The following is a 20546-nucleotide window of genomic DNA, read 5'->3' as shown; positions in this document are numbered from 1 at the left end:
AGACCCCGCCCCTTCTGGTGGGACTGCAGTAAAATGTCCATTTGCTGCTAAATTAGTAACAGTTTTAATGGAAAGATCGTTAAAATAATGCGATCAATGGCCAGGACTAACTGGTACACGGACTTAACGTGAGGTTAATGAACCTGACATTGAAAGGAAAAGGCTGGTGTGACGGATAGACGATCATCTTACTAAGGTGCTGTAACCACACTGATAAGGATTTTAAATGCATCTTTTTTCAGCATCACCACAAGGATCCGTATGTGAAAACAGCTTTAAATTAGGATATTTTCTTCCTGTGGTCTGGACTATTCTGTGTCAAGCAGTCCTTATCGGAAACACAGGTCCCTTGAGTCAGTCAGAGGTGATGCTGCAGCAGGATACGCTCATGATGAGGGCAAAAACGACGTGAGAGGGACGCTATTTCGGTGTGAGTGTGTGTGTGTGGCACTCAATTTTTGAGGAAGTCAAGAAACTGTAAAAAAATGGACGACGTATGCACGACTGTACCTGATGGGCTTCTACCACCTGTATCGACGATGGAAAACGGGATATATACCTTCAAGTCAGCGTTCGTGGAGACGGACGGAGGAGCGACATATCTGCACTAAAACAACGGACGCGATGTTAGCATGCTAGCTTGCTCTTTGATGTTTGTTCCTCCGGCACATAACGTTGCGGTTGAGGTTTTAATTTCAGATATCAAAACTTTCGTGTCCTCCTGCTTTGAGTTTTTTAATCGGTGACCAGCTCGTTCAACGTCAACTCAGGCTCAAACTTTACCAGGTTGACATTTAGCGTATTGCTACGTTAGTTAGCTGAGTTTAGAGACGGCTATTAGCGTTATCGCTAGCCAAAATTAGTTAGGCTAATTAACGTAAACGTTAGCTCAAACGGCTATGAATACACGGAGTAACGTCACGCAGTCGTTATGACATTGACTAGCATAACCAGCTTGGTGTGTCAGACAGCAGTTAAACAGCAATAAACCTTGATGATATTAAGCTATTTGCAATAATTGTTTTCTTAAAAGGACAAAACTCAGTTTCTTTACAATAATTTGGGCATCTTCAGGTATGACGTTAAAGCTAAAACTGCATTTCTTACATTTGAGAAAAATGTAACGTGTCGCTCTACTAGCTAGGTAATGTTCAGATATAATCTTTGCTTGATTAGAAACTTTATAACGACTACCTCAGCAAGATGGGACTGAGGAAGGAGACACCATGTGACATGCAAGGCAATTTTCTGCCTGTGTCATCAAACTAACTTTCCTCAACGTAGCTCCCTGTGTTAAGCTCGGGCAGGAGAGTTGGCACATTGGAAAATTTTTTCCAGCTTCATCAGCTGTAGCTCATAACTGCCAGATATGCGTCTTTCCTCACTTTTGGCCCTGTTCAGGCCTGCTTTACCCCTTATCCTCGGGCTGTCACTGGGATGTAGTCTGAGCCTTTTGATGGTGTCCTGGACACAAGGGGACACCGATGACTCCTGTGGAGATGAGCTGGCGAGTGGGAGGCTTTTCCTGGGCAGAGGAGATGCCCAGAGAGACCCAAGGGATGGAGCTGGAGATGATGACTTCCAGCCACGTATTGTGCCCTATCACAAGGATCCCAACAAGCCACACAAGAAAGTCCTCAGGTGAGTGTGGAAGTCCTGTCTTTGTCAAAACACCACAGTAATGCTATGCTCTCCACATTATATAAGGTAGATATTGTATAAATAACAATGTGAAAAGTCTGCGTCGATGATATAGACGGAGATTTAACACATTTTAAGACAGATTTTTAAAGGAAGAACTATATTACAAGACTTTTTATCTTGATTAGTCTTAAGTAACTGAAGACAATTTGTGTCTGGATTTACATTACTTAATTCTCTATTTAATAGGCTTACATTTAAATCTCCCCTGCAATAAGGTAAATGTACTGAGAGCCGAAGGATAAACAGTATACAGTAGCTCAGACGTGGAGATCAGACCTGTTGACTCGCATATTTCCTCCTTTTATGTCTCATGTCAAATCCTAAAGCTGATTATTGGCTGGAAACACTTCACAAATACAGGATATTTCATCAGATCTTTCAGGTTTTTTTATGTTTGTCTTAAAATAGGTTCAGAGCTTTATGTAAATGTGTTTGAGGCCATTGAAGTCTGTATTTCTTGTGATGCCAACACGTTGACAGTTAGGAGAATATATTGCCTTTATTCTGTTTGTGTTTTGATGTCCTCTATTGTTTTTGTTCTTTCTGTTAATCTTAATCCGTCCATCTCCACAGAACACGGTATATCCACACTGAACTGGGCATCAGAGAGCGCCTGCTGGTGGGTGTGCTGACCTCTCGGGCCACCCTCAACACGCTCGCCGTGGCGGTGAATCGAACAGTTGCCCACCACTTCCACCGCACCTTTTTCTTCACAGGCCTGCGCAGCCCTAAGGTGCCTCATGGCATGACTGTGGTAGCCCACGGTGATGACCGTCCAGTGTGGCTTATGTACGAGACAGTGCGTCACCTCCATCAGCACTACGGCTCAGACTATGACTGGTTCTTTTTAGCCCAGGATGACACTTACATGCAGGCAGATCGTCTGTCAGAGCTTGTAGGCCACCTCAGCGCGGGTCAGGACCTGTATATGGGCAGGGCGGAGGAGTTCATTGGTGGAGAGGAGAAGGCACGCTACTGTCACGGGGGTTATGGCTACCTGCTGTCCCGCAGTCTGCTGGCCCGTCTGCAGCCCCACCTCGACACTTGCCGTAATGACATCCTTAGTGTGAGACCTGATGAGTGGCTGGGCCGCTGTATTATTGACTACCTGGGGCTCAGCTGTGTGGAGGTGCACCAGGTAAGAAGTGTGCATGGAAATTATCAAACAGAAAGGTATTTTTTTTATCAATTTAAGACAGTTTTATTGGCAGAATATGCACACTAACATCTCTTTCGCAATGGTTGTCTGCCTTACAGGAAATGACATATCGTTACTTTGAGCTCGGCAAAAATGCAGATCCAGAGCGTGAAGACAGCATACAGTTTAAAAACGCCTTCACAGTCCACCCTATATCAGAGCCAAATCTCATGTACCGCCTGCACAAACGCTTCAGCCAGATTGAGCTGGAATGGACGTACCTACAGATTCAACAGCTGCAGGTTTGTAATACTTGACACTGATTAAAGGTTGTTTGTGTTACTCATATCTGATGGGACTGTGTCAGTGGGCTGCTTCGGGGATGGTAGAGTTCTGTGTGAGAGCGTAGAGTTTGTCCTCCTTTCCACCACACCCACCTTTTGAGAGCCAAGGCAGAAATTCCTGACTGATACAATATGTAAATATATGTCAGAAAGCCAAGACAAGAGACTGGGTGTTTTGCTGGGGCATGAGTGTTACATTCCAGTGTCAACATCTTGTGAATTTGATCTACTTAAGGAGTCTCATTATGTAATTAAAGTAGCTGCTAATGATAGCTCATTAGCGCTGTTTTGATCTGACTTGAAATAAACCACAGAGAAATCTCATAGTGTAGCAAAGGGAGATGTGCACACAGTTTAGACAGTTTGCTCCTTTACATGATGGATTTTTATGTGTGCTCATCAGATGCAGATCAACAACCTGAGTGACCGGACACCAGAGGGTAAGGACGGAGTCACGTGGCCGATCGGAATCAATGCTCCCTTCAAGCCAAGAACCCGTTTTGAGGTTATAAACTGGGAGTACTTTACTGAAGAGCATATATACTCGTGCATCGACAGCTCACCCAAGTGTGAGATGAGAGGGACCGACCGCGCCGATGTAAATGCAATTCTGGAGATCGCAGTGGAACGTCTGAATGAACACTACCAGCCCCAGCTACGCTTCCGCAAGCGTCGTCTTCTTAACGGATACCGGCGCTTTGATCCCACCCGAGGTATGGAGTATATTCTGGATCTTGCACTGGAAGCTTATACCCAGAAAGACCACAGTCAAGTCATTGCCAAACGGGTAAACTTGCTACGACCTCTAAGTGCAGTTGAGATTATCCCCATGCCCTATGTGACGGAGGCAACGCGCGTGCAGGTCATCCTGCCTGTCACTGCCCAGGATCAGGACTATGTTGGTAACTTCCTCGACATGTACGTGATGAACACTTTGGACACCCATGACAATGTATTACTCACGTTCCTGTTCATTTATGATCCGTTTGACGCTCAGCGAGTCAGCCAGACTGATGTGTTTGCTGGCATTAAGGCCATGATAGGGGAGGTGGAGAAGCGCTACGGAGACGTTAAGATCCCCTGGATCAGTGTGAAGACGGAGGTGCCCTCGCAGGTTAAGCTGATGGACATCATCTCTAAGAAGCACCCAGTGGACACGTTGTTTTTCCTGGCCGGTGTGTGGACAGAAGTCAATGCTGACTTCCTGAACCGCTGCAGAATGAACGCCATCAGCAACTGGCAGGTCTTCTTCCCCATCCACTTCCAAGAGTACAGTCCTGCTGTCGTGTACCGCGACCAACAGCCCTCAGCCGCATCCTCCTCTTTCGCTTCGGAGTCGCTGCGAGATGGCCACTTCGACCGCCACGTCTTTGACGAGGCTTGCTTTTACAATGCAGACTACATGACTGCTCGGACCAAGATGGCTGCCGACATCTTGGACAACGAGGAGCTGCTGGAGAGCATGGACGTATACGACATATTTGTGCGTTACTCGGGGCTGCACGTCTTCAGAGCTGTAGAGCCGGCGCTGATCCAGAAATATGTGCGGCGAGCATGCAACCCACGATTCAGCGAGGACATCTACCACCGCTGTGTCCTCAGCAACCTGGAGGGTCTGGGGTCGCGCTCACATCTCGCCATGGCTCTTTTTGAACAAGAGCAGGCCAACAGCACCTAGACGCCTGGAGTTCTTCAGAGTGGACCTCAAACATACCAAATGGACTAAAGGATACTCACACTGAAAATGTGAATTGTAAAATGATACTTGTTTATCCACACACTGAAATTCTTGCCAACGTGCTTGGCACACAATGCTCAGAATCATATAAAGACAGCACAGTGTTGCTCACGGACACTTTGACTCAGCAAATGTTTGCTGATGCAATTTCCTACTTGTGTCCTCCAACTGAAAACCTCTGTGTTCTGTGCTTATGAGGACCTTGGACTTATGAGTCTATAACTTTGAATCTGTCATGTCTCGACGAATTATGAGTCGAGGAGGTGTCTTTACACATTTCACTGAATGTGGACTACTTGTACTCTGCCATTGATGTATTCTCAAAGGAGTCCAGCAAGAATATTTATACTCTTTTAGAGAAATATAGCAGGTTGTGTCTTGAACAAAGGCCTTCATTGTTAATAATTATTTGAGGAAAAAACTTGAGCCATAAGTCTTCTTTAATGGAGATGTTTAAAGTAATACTGGAAACAATCCGAAGCCGTTGGCTGCCTTTTCTTTAATATATGTTCCTTTTTTAAGAGGTATTAAAGAGTGATATTTCTGCTCAGAGTTGTTTCCTCATTCTTACTATTCAGGGTGTGTAGAAATGCTTGTTTCAGTGTCATTAGACACAAAGACAACTGTTTATGGGATCTGTATGCAGCATGCTTGAACAGTTACACCTGAGGTATTTGCTCTCTGAAGAAAAGGCAATCATGGCAGAAAAATCAGTAATGATGGCCTGTTCACACTGAGAATATTACAGCTTGTAGTCTCTCCGGTTTGCCCGAAAGCTTTACTGCAGCGCCTGGAGGCAGTGAACAGTTTGTTCCGAAGCAGCCTGCCCCGCCTCGTCTCCTCATATTAAGTCAGTAATTCTCCACCCCGACCCGGGCCTCCCTGGGTTTTGGCGAGTATTTAGTATGAGTGTGTCTTTGGGGAGAGAAGTGAACCCAGTGCCCAGAGGGAGGGTCGTGTCTACCTAGCCAAGGTCCGCTGTGGCGTGGGTGGTTAACCTTCACAGCAAGATGGTTGAACGAGCTGAATGGGCCTACTTCACACGGGCCTCCTCTCCCTCCTCCTCCTCTCTGAAGGGGCGAGACGTGCACGCTGAGGCCCACTGACCTCCCCCAACCCACAAAACTTCTCCACCGGCTCGGGAGAATAGTGGAGCAGCAGAGTGAAAGGGGCTCTTTCTGAGGTGCAGTCAGCGCTACAGCACTGCTGTAATGCGCTCTGGAAAGGCCTCCACCTGCTTCCTTGTGGTGAGGTCAGCGAACAATAAAATGTCTGTCTGCTACCTCTGAGAAACATCTAGCTCATGCAGGACCCAGCAATGAGAGTGAGCACAAAATCAACACCCGACCGATGCAGAGTATGAGAGCGTTCTTTCTGTGAGCGGTAATTAGCAGGGCTGCACAATTATTACATTAATTGGACTCTAGGTTCTTACTTAAAGAAGAAATGAAACTTTATTTGATGTCATTTATGACGTGAAGTGCTGCTGTGGTTGAAGACAGCTAAGTTTTGGAAATCAAAGGGCGCCTTTCAGTAATTTTGTCCCGTAAATGTTTCAGAATAATAACCACTTACTAAGGCCACAACATGTTTTGCCGTTTAGTCATAATCACAGAGTGCAGGTAGGTTAGTCTCCTTGTGACTGTTGTTGCAGACTGGTCAGGGATGTGTTGTTTTGATGGCAGCGGTAAAAGTACAGCTGTCCGCAGACCTGGAAAAAACTGAATGCTCATCTGATGTCTTCATAACAAATCAACTCATGCAGTGTAGAATTAAACAGAGCAACACTTACACCGATTAGCCAGAACATTAAAACCACTGACAAGTGAAGTGATTAACTATGATCAGCTCATTACAATGTCGTGACAAAGAGCTCAAGGTGTTGACCTTGCCTCCAGATTTCCCAGCTCCCAATACAGTCAAGCCTCCATGGGATCTCCCTCAACAAGTCCAATCAATGGAGGCCCCACCTCATAGCCTACAGACCTCAAAGGATCTGCCACCAACGCCCTGGTACCAGAAACCACAGGTTACTCATTGTTGCGTCGTTATGAAAAGATCTATGTAGGACATGAGGAAATTAACTGCCAACCACTTCCTTTACACAACCACTTCCTGCATATAAACTACACAACCTCCATGTTCCTGCATGCTCTGATAGCTTCAGCGCTAGGCCAAAATGTTAGCATGTTGTTTGACGTGGCCATAAAAAATTGGTGAAGTTAAGTTTTGTCAACTCTGTCCTTAAGATTTGTGTGTGTGCTACCTTCATACCTTTGTGTATTCAGCAGTGTTCACTACAAAATAAGAAAGGCACATCCTCTCAAAGATCAACTGCTCATGAATTACAGTATACGTATATTAGTTAGTAAGACAGCCTGGAGGCAAAGGTTTTAACACATATTTTATGTCTTTAATTAAAATGGACAAAGTGCAGTAAAACCCCAATATTGAATAACATGCAGCTCCACGATCCTCTTTTGCATTAAAGGTGCTGTAACTTGGACAAAGATGACAAGAAATGTCTTGACAGAATGTGTGTAAACAGATCAATGGACAGACGTCTCCATTAATTCTGCGATTGTTCTGTTTATGTAGCAGTAATTCACCATATACTATATAATCAAGTGAGAGTTAAGATGCTGCAAAATTGTAGTTCAAACCCTGAAACACAGATATGATGACTAGGGAGAAACACACCTTTGTGCCAGAGGTAAAACTCAGCACATGGAAAGGAAAGCTTGAATGTAGCAGTAATACAAGGTCCTGAGTGAATTACTCATCAAATATACATTTGTTTAACACTGCAGCAGCAAATACAGTTATATTTATGGAGTCAGAGAGAAATATTGTTAATCTGACGCCATCACCAGCTGCTTTAAGACCTTAAATAACTGTTCTGAGCAAAAGGATGTAACTCTAAAAATTTAGAGAAAGGTCCAAAAAGTTAATATGTGTAGAAGAACGTGTATAAGAAAGATGCTACCATCTTTCCCTCGATCTCACGACCCCTCAGATTTGTCTTGTGAAGGGGGGAAACCACTGGGCTAAACTACTGTAGCTACAACTCAACTCAACAACAAATAATGTGACACATCATGCATTAGTGACAAGTGACAATCTTTAAGTAATGAGTACTTTTAAGTACGTTTGCTTATAATACTTGTAGTGTGTAGTTTTACGTAGAATTTGGGACTTGTAACAGAGTATTTTTATGTTGTCACGTGTGTTTGATGCATATTTAAGTATTTCCCTGTAAAACAGACATTACGTAGCTTTCAGAGAGCTCAATTTTACACAAATATGTAAATCTTTGCAGCAAAGCACAATGAAATCTGTGGTTTAACTCAAGTTTTGAGGTATAAAATGTGAAAAAAAGACACTTCAGATATCATGGCATTTACAAACTTTGGCAAGCGCTTCTTTATTTACATCCAGGCTGTCTCGCAATGTCACAGCTGTTTTCCCTTTTTTCTTTTTTTTTTGTAGAATCACCAAACGAGTTTTGCTCTTTACAGATATACAGTGTTATGTATACTATCATCTCCCTGTTGGTGACGCTCTGACAACAGTGTAAACAGAGAGAAAGAGCAGATCCCACCCTTGTCAAACACATGCAGGGAGCGGGACGAACATGTCAACAGGATGTCAGGGCTCTTAGTAACAGGAGACACAGTAGTCTGTTAACATTTTGTCAGATATTCTCATTAACTGCGGTGCTTCGAAAGCTGAGGTCACCCAGGAGTTGCAGCTTCTAGTTTCCTCCACAAGAGGGTGCTAGTGAATCAGTGACTGTATGACAACAATGTGAATGCCCCGGCCATACAAAGACAAATCACTCCAGGTCGGACACAGGACTAAAGATACTACCAATGACTACTGTTTCTCCTCTAACAAGTGCAGTTAATATAACTTAGTAACAAAAACACAGTTCAGAAAAAAATCACACCTACAGTTAGTTGCTGGTAGGGCATATCATTTTTGGCAAAAAAGTTTCCAGAAGGCATTTCAACAAGTCTTTTTGCTCGTCACACAGACTGTTATGCCAGCGTTTTATATTTACACACACAGTCTCATCAGATCAAGATGTTTTAATTAACGTCCATGGAGCATGCATAGGTCATCGTGAAATCGTCCGATCACTTTTTCGTGTATGCTGGGATAATAGAAGAGGGTCTCACCAGTGACGAAGAGAGTCCCGACAAACAATTACAGCACAGTGCAAAGAAACCCAGAAAAAGGTTCCAGCTAGAAACTGACTGCTGAGAGAGAGAGAGAAAAAAATCCTCCATCTGACATTACAACATATACATACAAGTCATTAAAAAAAACAAAAAAAAAACAGGTGTAAAAGGAGATGGGTGCTGATTATATCATGTGTTACAGCTACTGAGACTGAAAGCGAGGGAGGTCTCTCTTTGTTGCAGCTTCTAGCTCCCACGATAGTTAAGGGATGGACCTAAAATAAACCGCCCCGACCCAAGATAGTACACAGAGGAACACTAACATTCCTGCTCTACTAATTTAAAACTCATAAAGCTCCCATACTGCACCATGTAACTCCCCTCCCTCCCCACATCCCCCCCCAAAAAAGAAACACACACAGATAGTCTGTCGTATACTGTACAGCTGGCCCTCTTTAAGGGATGAAAACATATTTACATTCACATCTCTAGAAAAGAAAATCATTTTTCTTCTTCATGTAACATAAAAAGTGTAGAAAAGGACACATTTCTCCAGACCTGGGTTTAAGCGTTCAATGCAATAACGGTTTTAACTTTGTTAAGGTTTAATTGGCTACAAACATCTGGGAGTAAATTCTCTTTAAAACCCAAACTGTTCAGATCTTTTAGGACGTTTTTTTGCAGTTTCTGTTAAACCCAGGTGAGGATTTTTTTTATTTTATTTTTTTTGGTGCCCGTTTCTATTTCAGTGATCATGTTCTCTTCTTCTCGTTGCAACCTTTGGTAACACCTTCAGGACATTAAAAGAGCAGTTCACCCAAAAAGAAAAATTCAGTCGTTATCTACTCACCCTCGAGCTTCACGGCAAAACAATGTTGCAGCATTCTCCTGATCAACCGAAGTAGATGGGGACTTGTTTTAAAATTAAATTATATTTTAAAACTAGTCCCCATCTATTTCTGTTGTTTAGGAGAACGCTGCAGACGCTATTTTGCTTTGAAGCTCCAGAAATGTTTTGCGGGCTACGAAACTTCCCCGACTTTCCATCTACTCACTTGACGACGACGAGATAATGACTGAATTTTTCATTTTTGGGTGAACTTATCCTTTAACAGGCTTTAAAAAAACACACTACACAAGGAAGAGGCAGTGAGCGACTTTGACAAAACAAGTCTAGACATGTGGAGGCATATTTGTTATATGATTAAGGGAGGAAAAAAGCTATTATTATTATTATTATTATTATTATTATGAGGATCGATACTTGTTTCTCCTTCAGTAAAACACTATTGTATCTCCGCTATGGTATACTTAAGTTCACTAATACTGTTGTAGGAATTACTGTATGAGACACACTGGATGTTTTCTGATTGATTCACTCAGAAAACCTGAAAATGAATGAAGTAGCATTGATTCCTAGAGGAACCCAACGCCTCCCACTGTAATCTTGACTTTGCTGGTGTAATTAATCTTTTGAAAACACTCTCCTAATGAGAACAAATGAAAACACACACACACACACACACACAAAAACATAAAATAAAGACTCATCCAGAGCGCTGCGAGGCTCGACTGTGACACCGCATTACATCATGATACATTTCTGTCGCTCACAAACACAGCAGCGTGTGTGTGTGTGTGTGTGTGTGCATGTTGGGTTCAGAGTTTTCTCTCGACGTATTTACAGAGCAGAGAGTCGCGGATGGAAGAGGAAGTTCTGTTTATGAGGCAGTGAGTCCGAGGATGCCTGTGGTCTGAGTGCTCGACCTTCTGGGGGAGAATACATGCGGTTTAATGACGATGTCCTCGCAGTCCTGCACAGCAACGGGACAAATACGCAGTGTGTGTGTGTGTGCATCGAGATCGGACCTCCATACATACGTGGGGAAAACCTCCTCTAATTTCAAAACATCTGCGGAAAAAAAAGACAAAGGCTTTTTTTTTTTTTGTCACCGACATTTTTAGAGGTGGAAGGTTTCACCAGACTACAGTGATGGCCACACACACACACCAGACACACACACACAGCTCCGAAATCAGATGCACAGATTCAGGAGGGTCTTGGTTTAGGTGTTGCGTACAGCTAAGGCCTGTTCCAGCTCCTGTCTCCTCTGCTGGATCTGAAGAGGAAAAGAAAAGAGAGAAGACTCGTATTAGTGTGTGTGTGCAGCTTTTTAAAATGCGGTCTGCTCCTTTCCCATTGCCAGAAGATGAGTCTGCCTTTTTTTGTCTGGCATGCCACGTTCTTGAATGCGCCGGAAAACGAGGAGCAGTCGAAAGAAGGATCAAGGCCAATGTCACCGCTCCAAGCGCTTCAAGTTGAAAATCTCTCAACTTCTCAGAAAGGCTCGCTCTTTTTCTCTCTCCCGGTCTAGGTGATAATATTCACTGTATGATCGGGTCATGCACCCACATCCTCCTTGCTCTGATGTCCCGATGTCAAATAAAACACAAACAGATAGCAAACTGCAGGGGGGCAGTGTCCATCGCACAGACCCGAGACGCATGTGCAGCTTTTTTTCTCTCAGCACACAAATGCTTCATCCCAGCGCTCCCGAGCACACCATCAGCAATTTTCTGCCCCAGAATAAACGCTACGTGGACACTAATGAGACGCATCGTTTTTTCCGAAGCTGAGACGTCTCGCTTCTCTGTTGAGAGTTCCACGTGTGCATTATCGATCGGATGGCTAATAAGCATGGAAGCCGCTAACCGTGCTTACTTTCGCATATCTTTCACCTCGGCCTCTGTTTCAAACTCAGCACAAACTGAACGATGTTCCAGCGCTGCTTGAATAGAGATGGATGGGAAAATATTAATAGCCAGCGGCCTTAACTTCAACATGCAAAAAGGGGCGAGAATTTGCGTGTCCACCCAGATATCATCCTTCAATCAGCCTATCAGAGCTCGACTGCAGAGTCATTTGACCAGGGAATGAATCATTTGAATGCAGATTGTACCCTTTCCCACTGAAGACAAAATCTTATCGGGTTTTTCGTCCATTGTGAAATAGTTACAAGAGGGTTGTTTCCTCACCTTGCAGTAGAAATAGCGGCTGACGGCCTCCTGGGACCAGGGCTCGTGGTAAAACGCCGCCCTCCTCTCCTCCTCAGGGTTCCCCACCACGTCTGTCATCAGCTGCAGCCGACAAGAAGGCACAATCGTTAATGACAGGATTAAATAATAACCATCGTTAATATTACATTTCACAAATGTGGAGTAGGAATACTGTTTTAATTAATGGCAGATTTCTGTTTTTTTAATAGACAAATACTGCATTTAATTTGCAGGAGGCAGTATTTCAAACCAGTTAATCATTTGTCTGAGGAGGATTTTAATTATTTTCATAATTCAAAGTCAAGCTTTGGGCCTTTAGCTCTGTATTGTTAACGTGATGAAGAGCCAGACTCTGTGTGTCTTTATTGGTGAGCTCATGCTCTGATCTGAGGTGTAAATAAATGGTTTCAAAAATAGTTTCACTGGTTTACACTCAGGAATGATCCTCCTGCATTTCATTTGCAGATCATATCTCAAACGGAGGCAGCGAGTCGCTTCAATGTGACTTTAAGTTGCGAGAGGAAGCGACCGTGCTTGAATATAAAAAGCAGTATCGAACCTTAAGGTCTCGGCTCTGGGATTTGAGCCAGTCCTGGATGTAGCCCTTGGGATCCCTGGAGAAACTGAGCATGAAGTCCCTCTGGATCTTCAGCTGGTTGATGGACTCGATGGTCTCGTGGATCTGAAAGAGAAGCAGAAACAAAGGCTGTAGATGAAAAATGTTTCTTTTATTAATTTAACTGTAACTGGTGTTTGTTTGTAAGAGAGATAATGAAGGGAAATACTTATAGATAATTTTTATTTTTACTTACCTCTCCTTAAGAATTAACTCCGTGAATATACGGACTCCATTAAATATTCAGAGACGTGTAAAGCTCTAAGGACATTGAAACATTTCTGACTGAAGTTGGCGCTCTGATTTTGACTTTCGAATGACGAGCCTTGTCGCTACCCTGGGACATGAATTGTTGATGTTGTTTGTTTGTGTACGTCTTTGTGTTGTGTATGTGTTTGTCGTTGTCGTTAATAAAGTATTTAAAGCAACATTATGTAACTATCTGTTAAAATATCAGCTTCAAGATCGTGTTGATGGTACAGTGTCTTGTAACAGGGTGATTGGTGTCTCTGTCACTTGTTTCTGCACTGTGTAACTTCAGTGAGAGGGCAGGATCACAGCCTTACACATGTTTACTTCAAGATACACGTTTTCAACACATAACATTGTTATGAGCAAGCATGTAGTCAGCACCTACATTACGTCTGACAAGCTGTTACAGACCTGGGATTTGTATTTATGACGGTGGTGTTGCAGTCAGAAACTGTGGGGGGCGCCAAATCACACGAAATACCAATTTCTACATAATGTTGCTTTGAAAGAAAAAAGAAATCAGGAAAGCACCCGTGGCCACTCCGTGCATGGACTCTTATGTCCCTGGAAACACACTGAGCAACTCCAAAGGTTCCTACTCTCTTAAATTGTTTACACCCTTCACATCTACAAATACGCATTTCACCAAGAAATGATGAGTTTACAGAGAAGATAACACAGAACTTAATAATCCCGGAGATTGCTCCAAAAATGTACAATACTATAGAAAAACCAGCGGGTCCCCCGGGGCAGGATCACACACTGGACCCAAACTGAGACAATAAAGAGTATTAAATATTAGTAAAATATACGAAATATTGAAAAAATACACAGTGTATGAGAGGTTAAATGCAAAAAACAGATGTTAACATTAAGAGGAGCAACTGAAGGAAAGATGATTTGTTGACTCTAATCTAATCTGGGCCTGACTGTGCAATGCCTTCTCGTCCCAATGAATGATTTTTTGCCTTACCCCTTAGTATTCTGTCATTAGTCTCAGTAACAATAACAGTAACAGATATATATAAAGTAAAAATGGCAATAAACTGGTAAAACATCATCCTGCCACAAAGCAGAAACAGTGCTGGAGTAAACACATTTCATAAAAGCTTCCTTCTCACACACAACAACCTGCTCTTGACAAAAATGTCAGCTTAAAAGTTAAAATGTGTCTGTTAAACATAAATCTCGGTCACACATTAATAACCGCTCCCGCATTCAAAACAACAGGGCGTGAAATCCACTGCGAGCAAACGCTCCTGTTAAAAATATACGTCCCCACGAGGCAGCTTACTCGTCACCTCGGCGTGATTTACAGCATCAAAGCCGAAGCAGAATCAATCCACGGCTTGTGTTCTGTGATGTCGGTGCCCTCACCTTGTTGTCGAGCGAGGCGATCTCCTGCTGGTTGGCGGTGGAGAGGAGGAAGCTGCTCATCTGGCTCTTCAGGGGGTCTTCCACCTCCACGTCGATGTCGTAGCAGGCCGTCTTCTTCTGGTCGTTTGGATCCACGCTGACAGGAGCAAACGATCATTTATGAAGAAGAGAGAATATCGTGACCGAACTTAAGAGACGGAGCTTTTGATAAAAGAAAACAATTTTGAATAATTTTGAAGACACATTTCTAACTTCTGAGGCCATACTTCTTCTTCGTACGTCTAACTCCAATTTAATCTCAATGAGGCGATGAATCTTGAGAAAGAGAACGCACCTGATGACGTGGTTGATGACGATGGGGTCGGGGGGTAAGAGGAGGTTGGTGAGACGCTGAGGGATCTCGGAGAACTTCAGCCGAGGGCAGTCAAAGATCTGCAGAGGAATAAATATGGACCATGTGTGAGGAAGTCACTGCTTCAGGGTGCAGACACACGGGGTCTTTGTGGACTTTTCTGTACAGTTTTCCTTTAAGTGTCGCCTTGGAGAGCAAATTGGATTTGTAGGATACTGCGTGTGGATACAGTCACTGCTTTTTAAGAGTAAAACACTTCTCAAGCACCTTCAAGGCTCCTTAACCAACATTTTCAAGACTTTCAAAGCTTTCATGGTCACATTTAAACTGTTACTATAAAGGCAACTGTGAAAATTCCTTTATATGCACAGCAACCAGTGTGTATTGTCACTTTCTTGATGTTTTCCAGCTGTTCATATTAACTTTGACCGGATTCATTTAATTCTTAAGCATTTTTCAAGGGCTGTATTCAAATTCAAGCATGTGTCTAACCTTGACAACACGTTTTCTAGTATGTGGAGTGTGTATCGTATGTTTACAGTTTAATTTGGAGATCACAGAGGTCTGTATTTCAGGGTTTCAGGGTTCTGTATTACTCAGGGTATTGCAGTGATATTATATTTTCAGCGGTGGAGAGTAGAGTACTTTTACTCATGTACTGTACTTACACACAGATTTAAGATACTTCTACTTAACTCTGGTATTTCCATGTTGTGTTACTTCATACTCTTCCTCCACTCAACTGATCAAAGGTGGCTAAAATATAATAATATATAAAATGTAAAATGTTGCCTCTGAGCATTAGAGGTGATCAAAACCTCCACAGACCTTTAAAGTCACAGATCTGAGTACTTCTTCCATCACTGCATATTTTCAGCCACACTGATTTTAATATTCATGCTACAACAGTGTGATTTATAGCACACGGTCAGTCCCATACCTGTTGGAAGTACTTGTCACAGTTGATGTACTCCTTGTCATGGGAGTCCTGCAGCTTGTTGGTCTTGATGTACTGCCAGAGGGCCTGGATGATGCAGGAGCGGGTCTGAGTGTGAATGCCAAGCAGGCGAGCCAGGCGAGGGTCCAGCTTGAACTGGGGAGGCTGTGGAGACGATGTAATCGCATTACAACACTTCCTTACAACCGCCCACCTCAGAGCTTTTACATCAGCTACATCACATCTGACAGCCTTATCGTATTTCCCCTCGGCCTGGATGTCAGGTTTAAAAATGGAGTCCTAAATGGGCTCTCTAATGTGTCTGCTGGTTATCGGAGATGCGAGGCCTGCAGGTCGTCACTACAACAGCTGATTGTAATGGCATGCATTAGTCACAGAGTTGTAACGGTCTGTTTCTAGACAGAGTTGTGAGCTGTTGTGAGACTGTGTCCCCCCCCCTCCTCACCTGGTAGTCCAGCATCAGCAGCAGAGTGCAGCGCACACTCACGTCTCCCGGCCTCTTCACCTGGAAGCCGTCCGTCTCCTGGGTGGTGGGCGTGCGGTGCCACTGAAAGAGCAAACAGCTACACATTGACTTCACAACCACAACTGAATGCTCATTTTGTTAGTTTCACACCTCATTAGCTGTTTGTTTCACACTTATTAATCAGAATCTCTAATTAATTCCCTTTTTCTGAATCAGCTTACGGGATGCTACAAGACACTTTTTCTGCCAAAGTTAGAGGAGTTTTGGTTGCTTTAGATGAGAGATTTCTACATTTTTTTTTTGTTTTTGTTTGATGTGGTTGAGCTCATCTGGAAAAAGGTGATGTCACACATTTCCCACACCAATCAGACTTTTGACGACATTTGACTCAAATTATGATGACAGTGGTGAGGTTGTTTACTTACGTTGACAGCAGTGTGAGTCAAATGTGGCCGAACCACACCCAGACAGTCCTGATGAAGCAGATAGAGTTTTTTAGCCACGTTAGCAGCATGGCTCTAGGAATGACAATGTCGGTTGTTCCGTCAATCTACCACTTTATGAAATATTTCATCAACTACACGATGGATTTAAATGAAATTTGGTACAAATATTCATCATTTCGTGATGATTTATCTCAGTGACTTTGGAGATCCCCTGACCTTTTCCTTGAGCGCCACTAGAGATTCACATTTATGGTATTTTGCTGTGAAATTTGGTTTTTAACATTTTAGTAAACCTGTTGCCTTTTATCCAGCACCATTGAAACTATACTGTTTCATACTTTATGACCAGATACCTGCAAATCTAATTACATTTCTTCGTCTGTCCGTTTTGTTTAGTGCTAATTAGCAAATGTTAGATTAAGATAATGAACATGGCAAACATTAAACCTGCTGAGCATCAGCATGTTAGCAACGACACTATGACGATATTAGCATGTTGACATTAAACTTACTGAGTGTTTACCTCTTAATAAATAATACCAAAAGCTGTTTCCTCCTGAACTTTAACTTTGTTACAGAATAATTATAGTTAGAGAAAAATACTTAAAACCAAAGATGTAATTTTAACAGTTACGCCGACAACTGCTCCTCTTTGCTAGTTATCCTTGGCTGTAGCTTGCTACTGTTAGCTAATTAGCTAATGGCTCTGTTAGCCGTGGAGCCAGTGGCCCTAGAGTTTGTCTGGACCGAGATCCCAGATCATTAGGAGGAGTTACCAAGAGTGACCGGTCTCAAGACCCAAGGATGTCAATTTGAAGATGGGAGTTACGGTATGGAGGCGATTTACAGCAGCTCTGGCCAAAACTGTGACTTCTGGGATGTGAAGATATGGCAGGAAGGGTGTGAAGTGACAGAGAGTCTGTTTTATTTCAATCAAACCAGAATTGATTGTAGAAAGAAAAACCAAGCCTGTTTGGTGAGCGTTGTTTTTTTTTTTAATGTCGAGTTCACGTTAAGTGTGTCTTACAGTGAGTTAACGAGGCAATTAAGCTCATTTTAGTTTAGTAAAATAGAGAAGCTTTAATTTACAAAGTTTTTCTGTTTGGTAAGGAAATTAGATGCAAGAGTATTTCCCTTCTTGACATCTTAGATAAGATAATGAAAACACAACGATTCTTAGTTTCAGGTGGTTAAATAGTAACAAAAACATAACTATGAATATCATATTCTATTTCTGCTAATAGATGCCCCTACATCCTACACACTGGACCTTTTACACATGTGCAAAAAGAAACCTATTGAGTGCTCCTACATCTAGCAGCCTTGATCTTGAGTCTGTGGTGTGATAAGAGGGTTCAATTTTTGCAAACTAGCCATGCACAGTGTAGTGAGACACCAACATAGCAAAAGGTTAACCGTGTGGCTGTGCAGCTGAATGGTCTCACACCATCGGAGGAGACTTGAGGTGAAAGAACAGAAAAACTAAATATCGACCCGGCCAAATACAACTACACCCCGTACGATTCTGTATTTCAGTCTTTGTATTCACATACCGCAGAACCTCCTTTGAGTCTCACCGCAGATTAAACGTTATTTAAAACTCCATTTTATCGTAACTGCTCCGAAAACTGAAAAGAAAAAGCACTTAAAAAACCATCTGCAGTACAGTGGATTGCAGTGAGTTGGCATGCAATACAGAGTAATGTTTTCCTCCAATCAATGGCTGACTCAGAGCAGATTAAGTACTGATTGTAGCTCAAGGTAGAGAAAAATTTCTTTTGATGGAAAATCATTCAAAGCGAAACACCTGAGTGCCTTGCTAAAATACCCTCTTAAAAGGAGAAACCTTGAGAAGTCATAATTTTCACTCTGAAACTCTTAGAGTGGATTTTTTTATTCCAGGTCAACACTTTTTGCGAGGATACGAAGTGAAGGGCGGCTAATGATTGTTTTTTAAAAAGTAAGTACTTGTTTTTTTTCCCAGCTCTCACACCTGCATGTTTAAACAACCTTGCAATGTTGAAAATGTTTAAAAATAAATAAATAAAAACACTGTACACTGTTATAGAGAATCAAGTTATTAAAAAAGGAAAAGATGGCAGTCCCTTCTCTCCGTCTGCTTTATTTGTATTTATCCAATGTGGGTGTCAAAAGGAGCAGGTTCGTGGGGGTGATTGTGGCTCGAGACTAAACCAGACATCACAAAATAAAAAAATTTCAGCGAGTAGCTCTCGCTGCATGATGAAGAGGCCGTCACTGACCCTGACTGCATGGCTGAACAGACTGCATACAAAAGCTCTTTATTATTAATAGATGTGATTTTAGATGAAAGCACTGACCCGTGAAGTGACCATCAGGACAGTTGTACAGAAGCGAACGTCGTCTAAATGGGCTGAAGAGATAAAACTAACATCGAAGCTTAAAAGAAATTGTTTGACATATTGTGAAATATGTCTGCTGAGAGATAGATTATAAAAATGTCCATTATAGCTGATTTAAGAGCTAAGATTAAGATTTAAGAGCTTTAACAGGCAATATAGGTGAAAACACCTGTGTGGTTGGTCTTTAATGGAACTGAGCCATCGCTAACAGAATTAGCTTCATCTGCTCTTTTCCTTCAAAGACAAGTCTGCTGTGAGAAAGCTGAAACTTCAACCCCAAAAAACATGACTTAATTTTAAATCAAAAGAGTTGGAGCAGTGAGCCGAAACAAAAAAACAAAAACCTACACCACTCTTTCTATCTATCCGAAGCTAGCTCAGCTTAGTATACAGTTATTAGCTAACCTGGCTCTGTTCGAAAAGCTCACTAATGAATATGTTATATCTTGTTTGTTTAATGTGTAAGAAAGCCAAAGTGAAAAAACTAAATTTGCTTTTTTGCAGTGAGCCCTAGGCTACAGTGGCTAACAGGCTAACATAGCTAACAGTCTCCTGGCTGTCACTTCAAGACAAGTTTTATTTAACAAAAACTTTTCAGGTTGAATGTTCAAATGTTTACAGGTAGATGTCAGTGCTTTACCCTCGTATTCATAAATTAATTATGTGCTGGAGCAAAAATGTGTTAGCGTCATTTACGAATAGCCTACTAACAGACAGCAATGTATTACCGACCTAGCGTTTTAGCATGTTAGCATGTTTCTTATTTGCAGCGTAAAGTACAACATTAAATAGAAAGTTAGATCTTGTTTATTTAATAAGTCAAAAAGCCAAAGTGAAAAAACACAAATTGGCTGTTGACAGGGAGCCTCATGGTGGCTAACAGGCTAACACGGCTAACAGTCTCCTGGCTGTGGCTTCAAGACCACAAGGGTGAGTTTTTATCACTCAAAAAATATATTTTAGGTTGAGTATTTCTTTAAAAGTGGATGTCAACGTTTAACCCTCATATTCATAATTTCATGTTTTCAAATTTATTGTACTGGAGCAAAAGTGTGTGATGTACGAATAGCTACTTTCAGACTGTATTACCTACCTAGCAGGTTAACATGTTTGTTATTTGCAGGTAAAAGTACAAGATCAAATAGGAAGTGAAACTAAAAACACTGATCGTTGTGATAAAAACTAAATAGTCTGTTAGAGCAGGTAAAAGGTTGATCTGATAGCAGGTCTGCACTTCTTAAATTAGCCCCTTCCTCTGTGCACAAGGTGCAGCGGCCAAGTGTGAACTGACCTCAACCAGGTGGTTGTCAGGACCGTAGAGGTCTTTGTCCAGCTCGATCACCAGGCTCTTAAAAAACGAAGAGAACTTCTTTTTCTGCTTCCCCGGCTGTGAAACAGAGAGAGATGTGGTCAGTTAACGTCTAAAATCAGACACATCAAACACCTACAGACACGAAAAAGCAAACACTTGTCGCCATGTCTTTGCTTTTAGCAACAATACTCATCAAAAAACCACAAGAGGCCGAGTGAGAT

General features: G+C 42.3%; 2 protein-coding genes across 9 annotated transcripts in view; one reads left to right on the top strand and one right to left on the bottom strand.

Annotated features, from left to right (window-relative positions):
* Window positions 1–56: 56 nt before the first annotated feature.
* chpf2 (chondroitin polymerizing factor 2) lies at window positions 57–5474 on the top strand. The gene is made up of 4 exons (XM_084341298.1): window positions 57–1641; window positions 2278–2842; window positions 2962–3144; window positions 3590–5474. The coding sequence occupies exons 1-4, from the start codon at window positions 1370–1372 to the stop codon at window positions 4862–4864; spliced, it is 2295 nt and encodes a 764-aa protein (XP_084197424.1). The 5' UTR covers window positions 57–1369; the 3' UTR covers window positions 4865–5474.
* A 2844-nt stretch (window positions 5475–8318) lies between these two features.
* Window positions 8319–20546, bottom strand: part of smarcd3b (SWI/SNF related BAF chromatin remodeling complex subunit D3b) — a 43241-nt gene continuing 31013 nt past the window's right edge. For 5 of the 8 annotated variants that reach the window (XM_084340491.1, XM_084340488.1, XM_084340493.1 and 2 more), the window contains 9 exons: window positions 20305–20400; window positions 16612–16659; window positions 16166–16267; window positions 15703–15864; window positions 14745–14842; window positions 14411–14546; window positions 12725–12847; window positions 12145–12246; window positions 8319–11228 (listed from right to left, as the gene is read on the bottom strand). In XM_084340491.1, the coding sequence (XP_084196617.1) occupies window positions 11175–11228; window positions 12145–12246; window positions 12725–12847; window positions 14411–14546; window positions 14745–14842; window positions 15703–15864; window positions 16166–16267; window positions 16612–16659; window positions 20305–20400 (921 nt within the window). In that variant the 3' untranslated portion in view covers window positions 8319–11174. The remainder of the gene's footprint in view (window positions 11229–12144; window positions 12247–12724; window positions 12848–14410; window positions 14547–14744; window positions 14843–15702; window positions 15865–16165; window positions 16268–16611; window positions 16660–20304; window positions 20401–20546) is intronic. The other 3 variants (XM_084340490.1, XM_084340494.1, XM_084340489.1) reach the window with 1 other exon arrangement.

Source organism: Pagrus pagrus, assembly GCF_965226575.1.
Source record: "Pagrus pagrus genome assembly, chromosome: 20".
In the NCBI taxonomy this organism is placed as follows: domain Eukaryota; kingdom Metazoa; phylum Chordata; class Actinopteri; order Spariformes; family Sparidae; genus Pagrus; species Pagrus pagrus.
The sequence above is the reverse complement of the archived record's forward strand: the minus strand, read 5'-3'. Positions and strand labels throughout refer to the sequence as shown.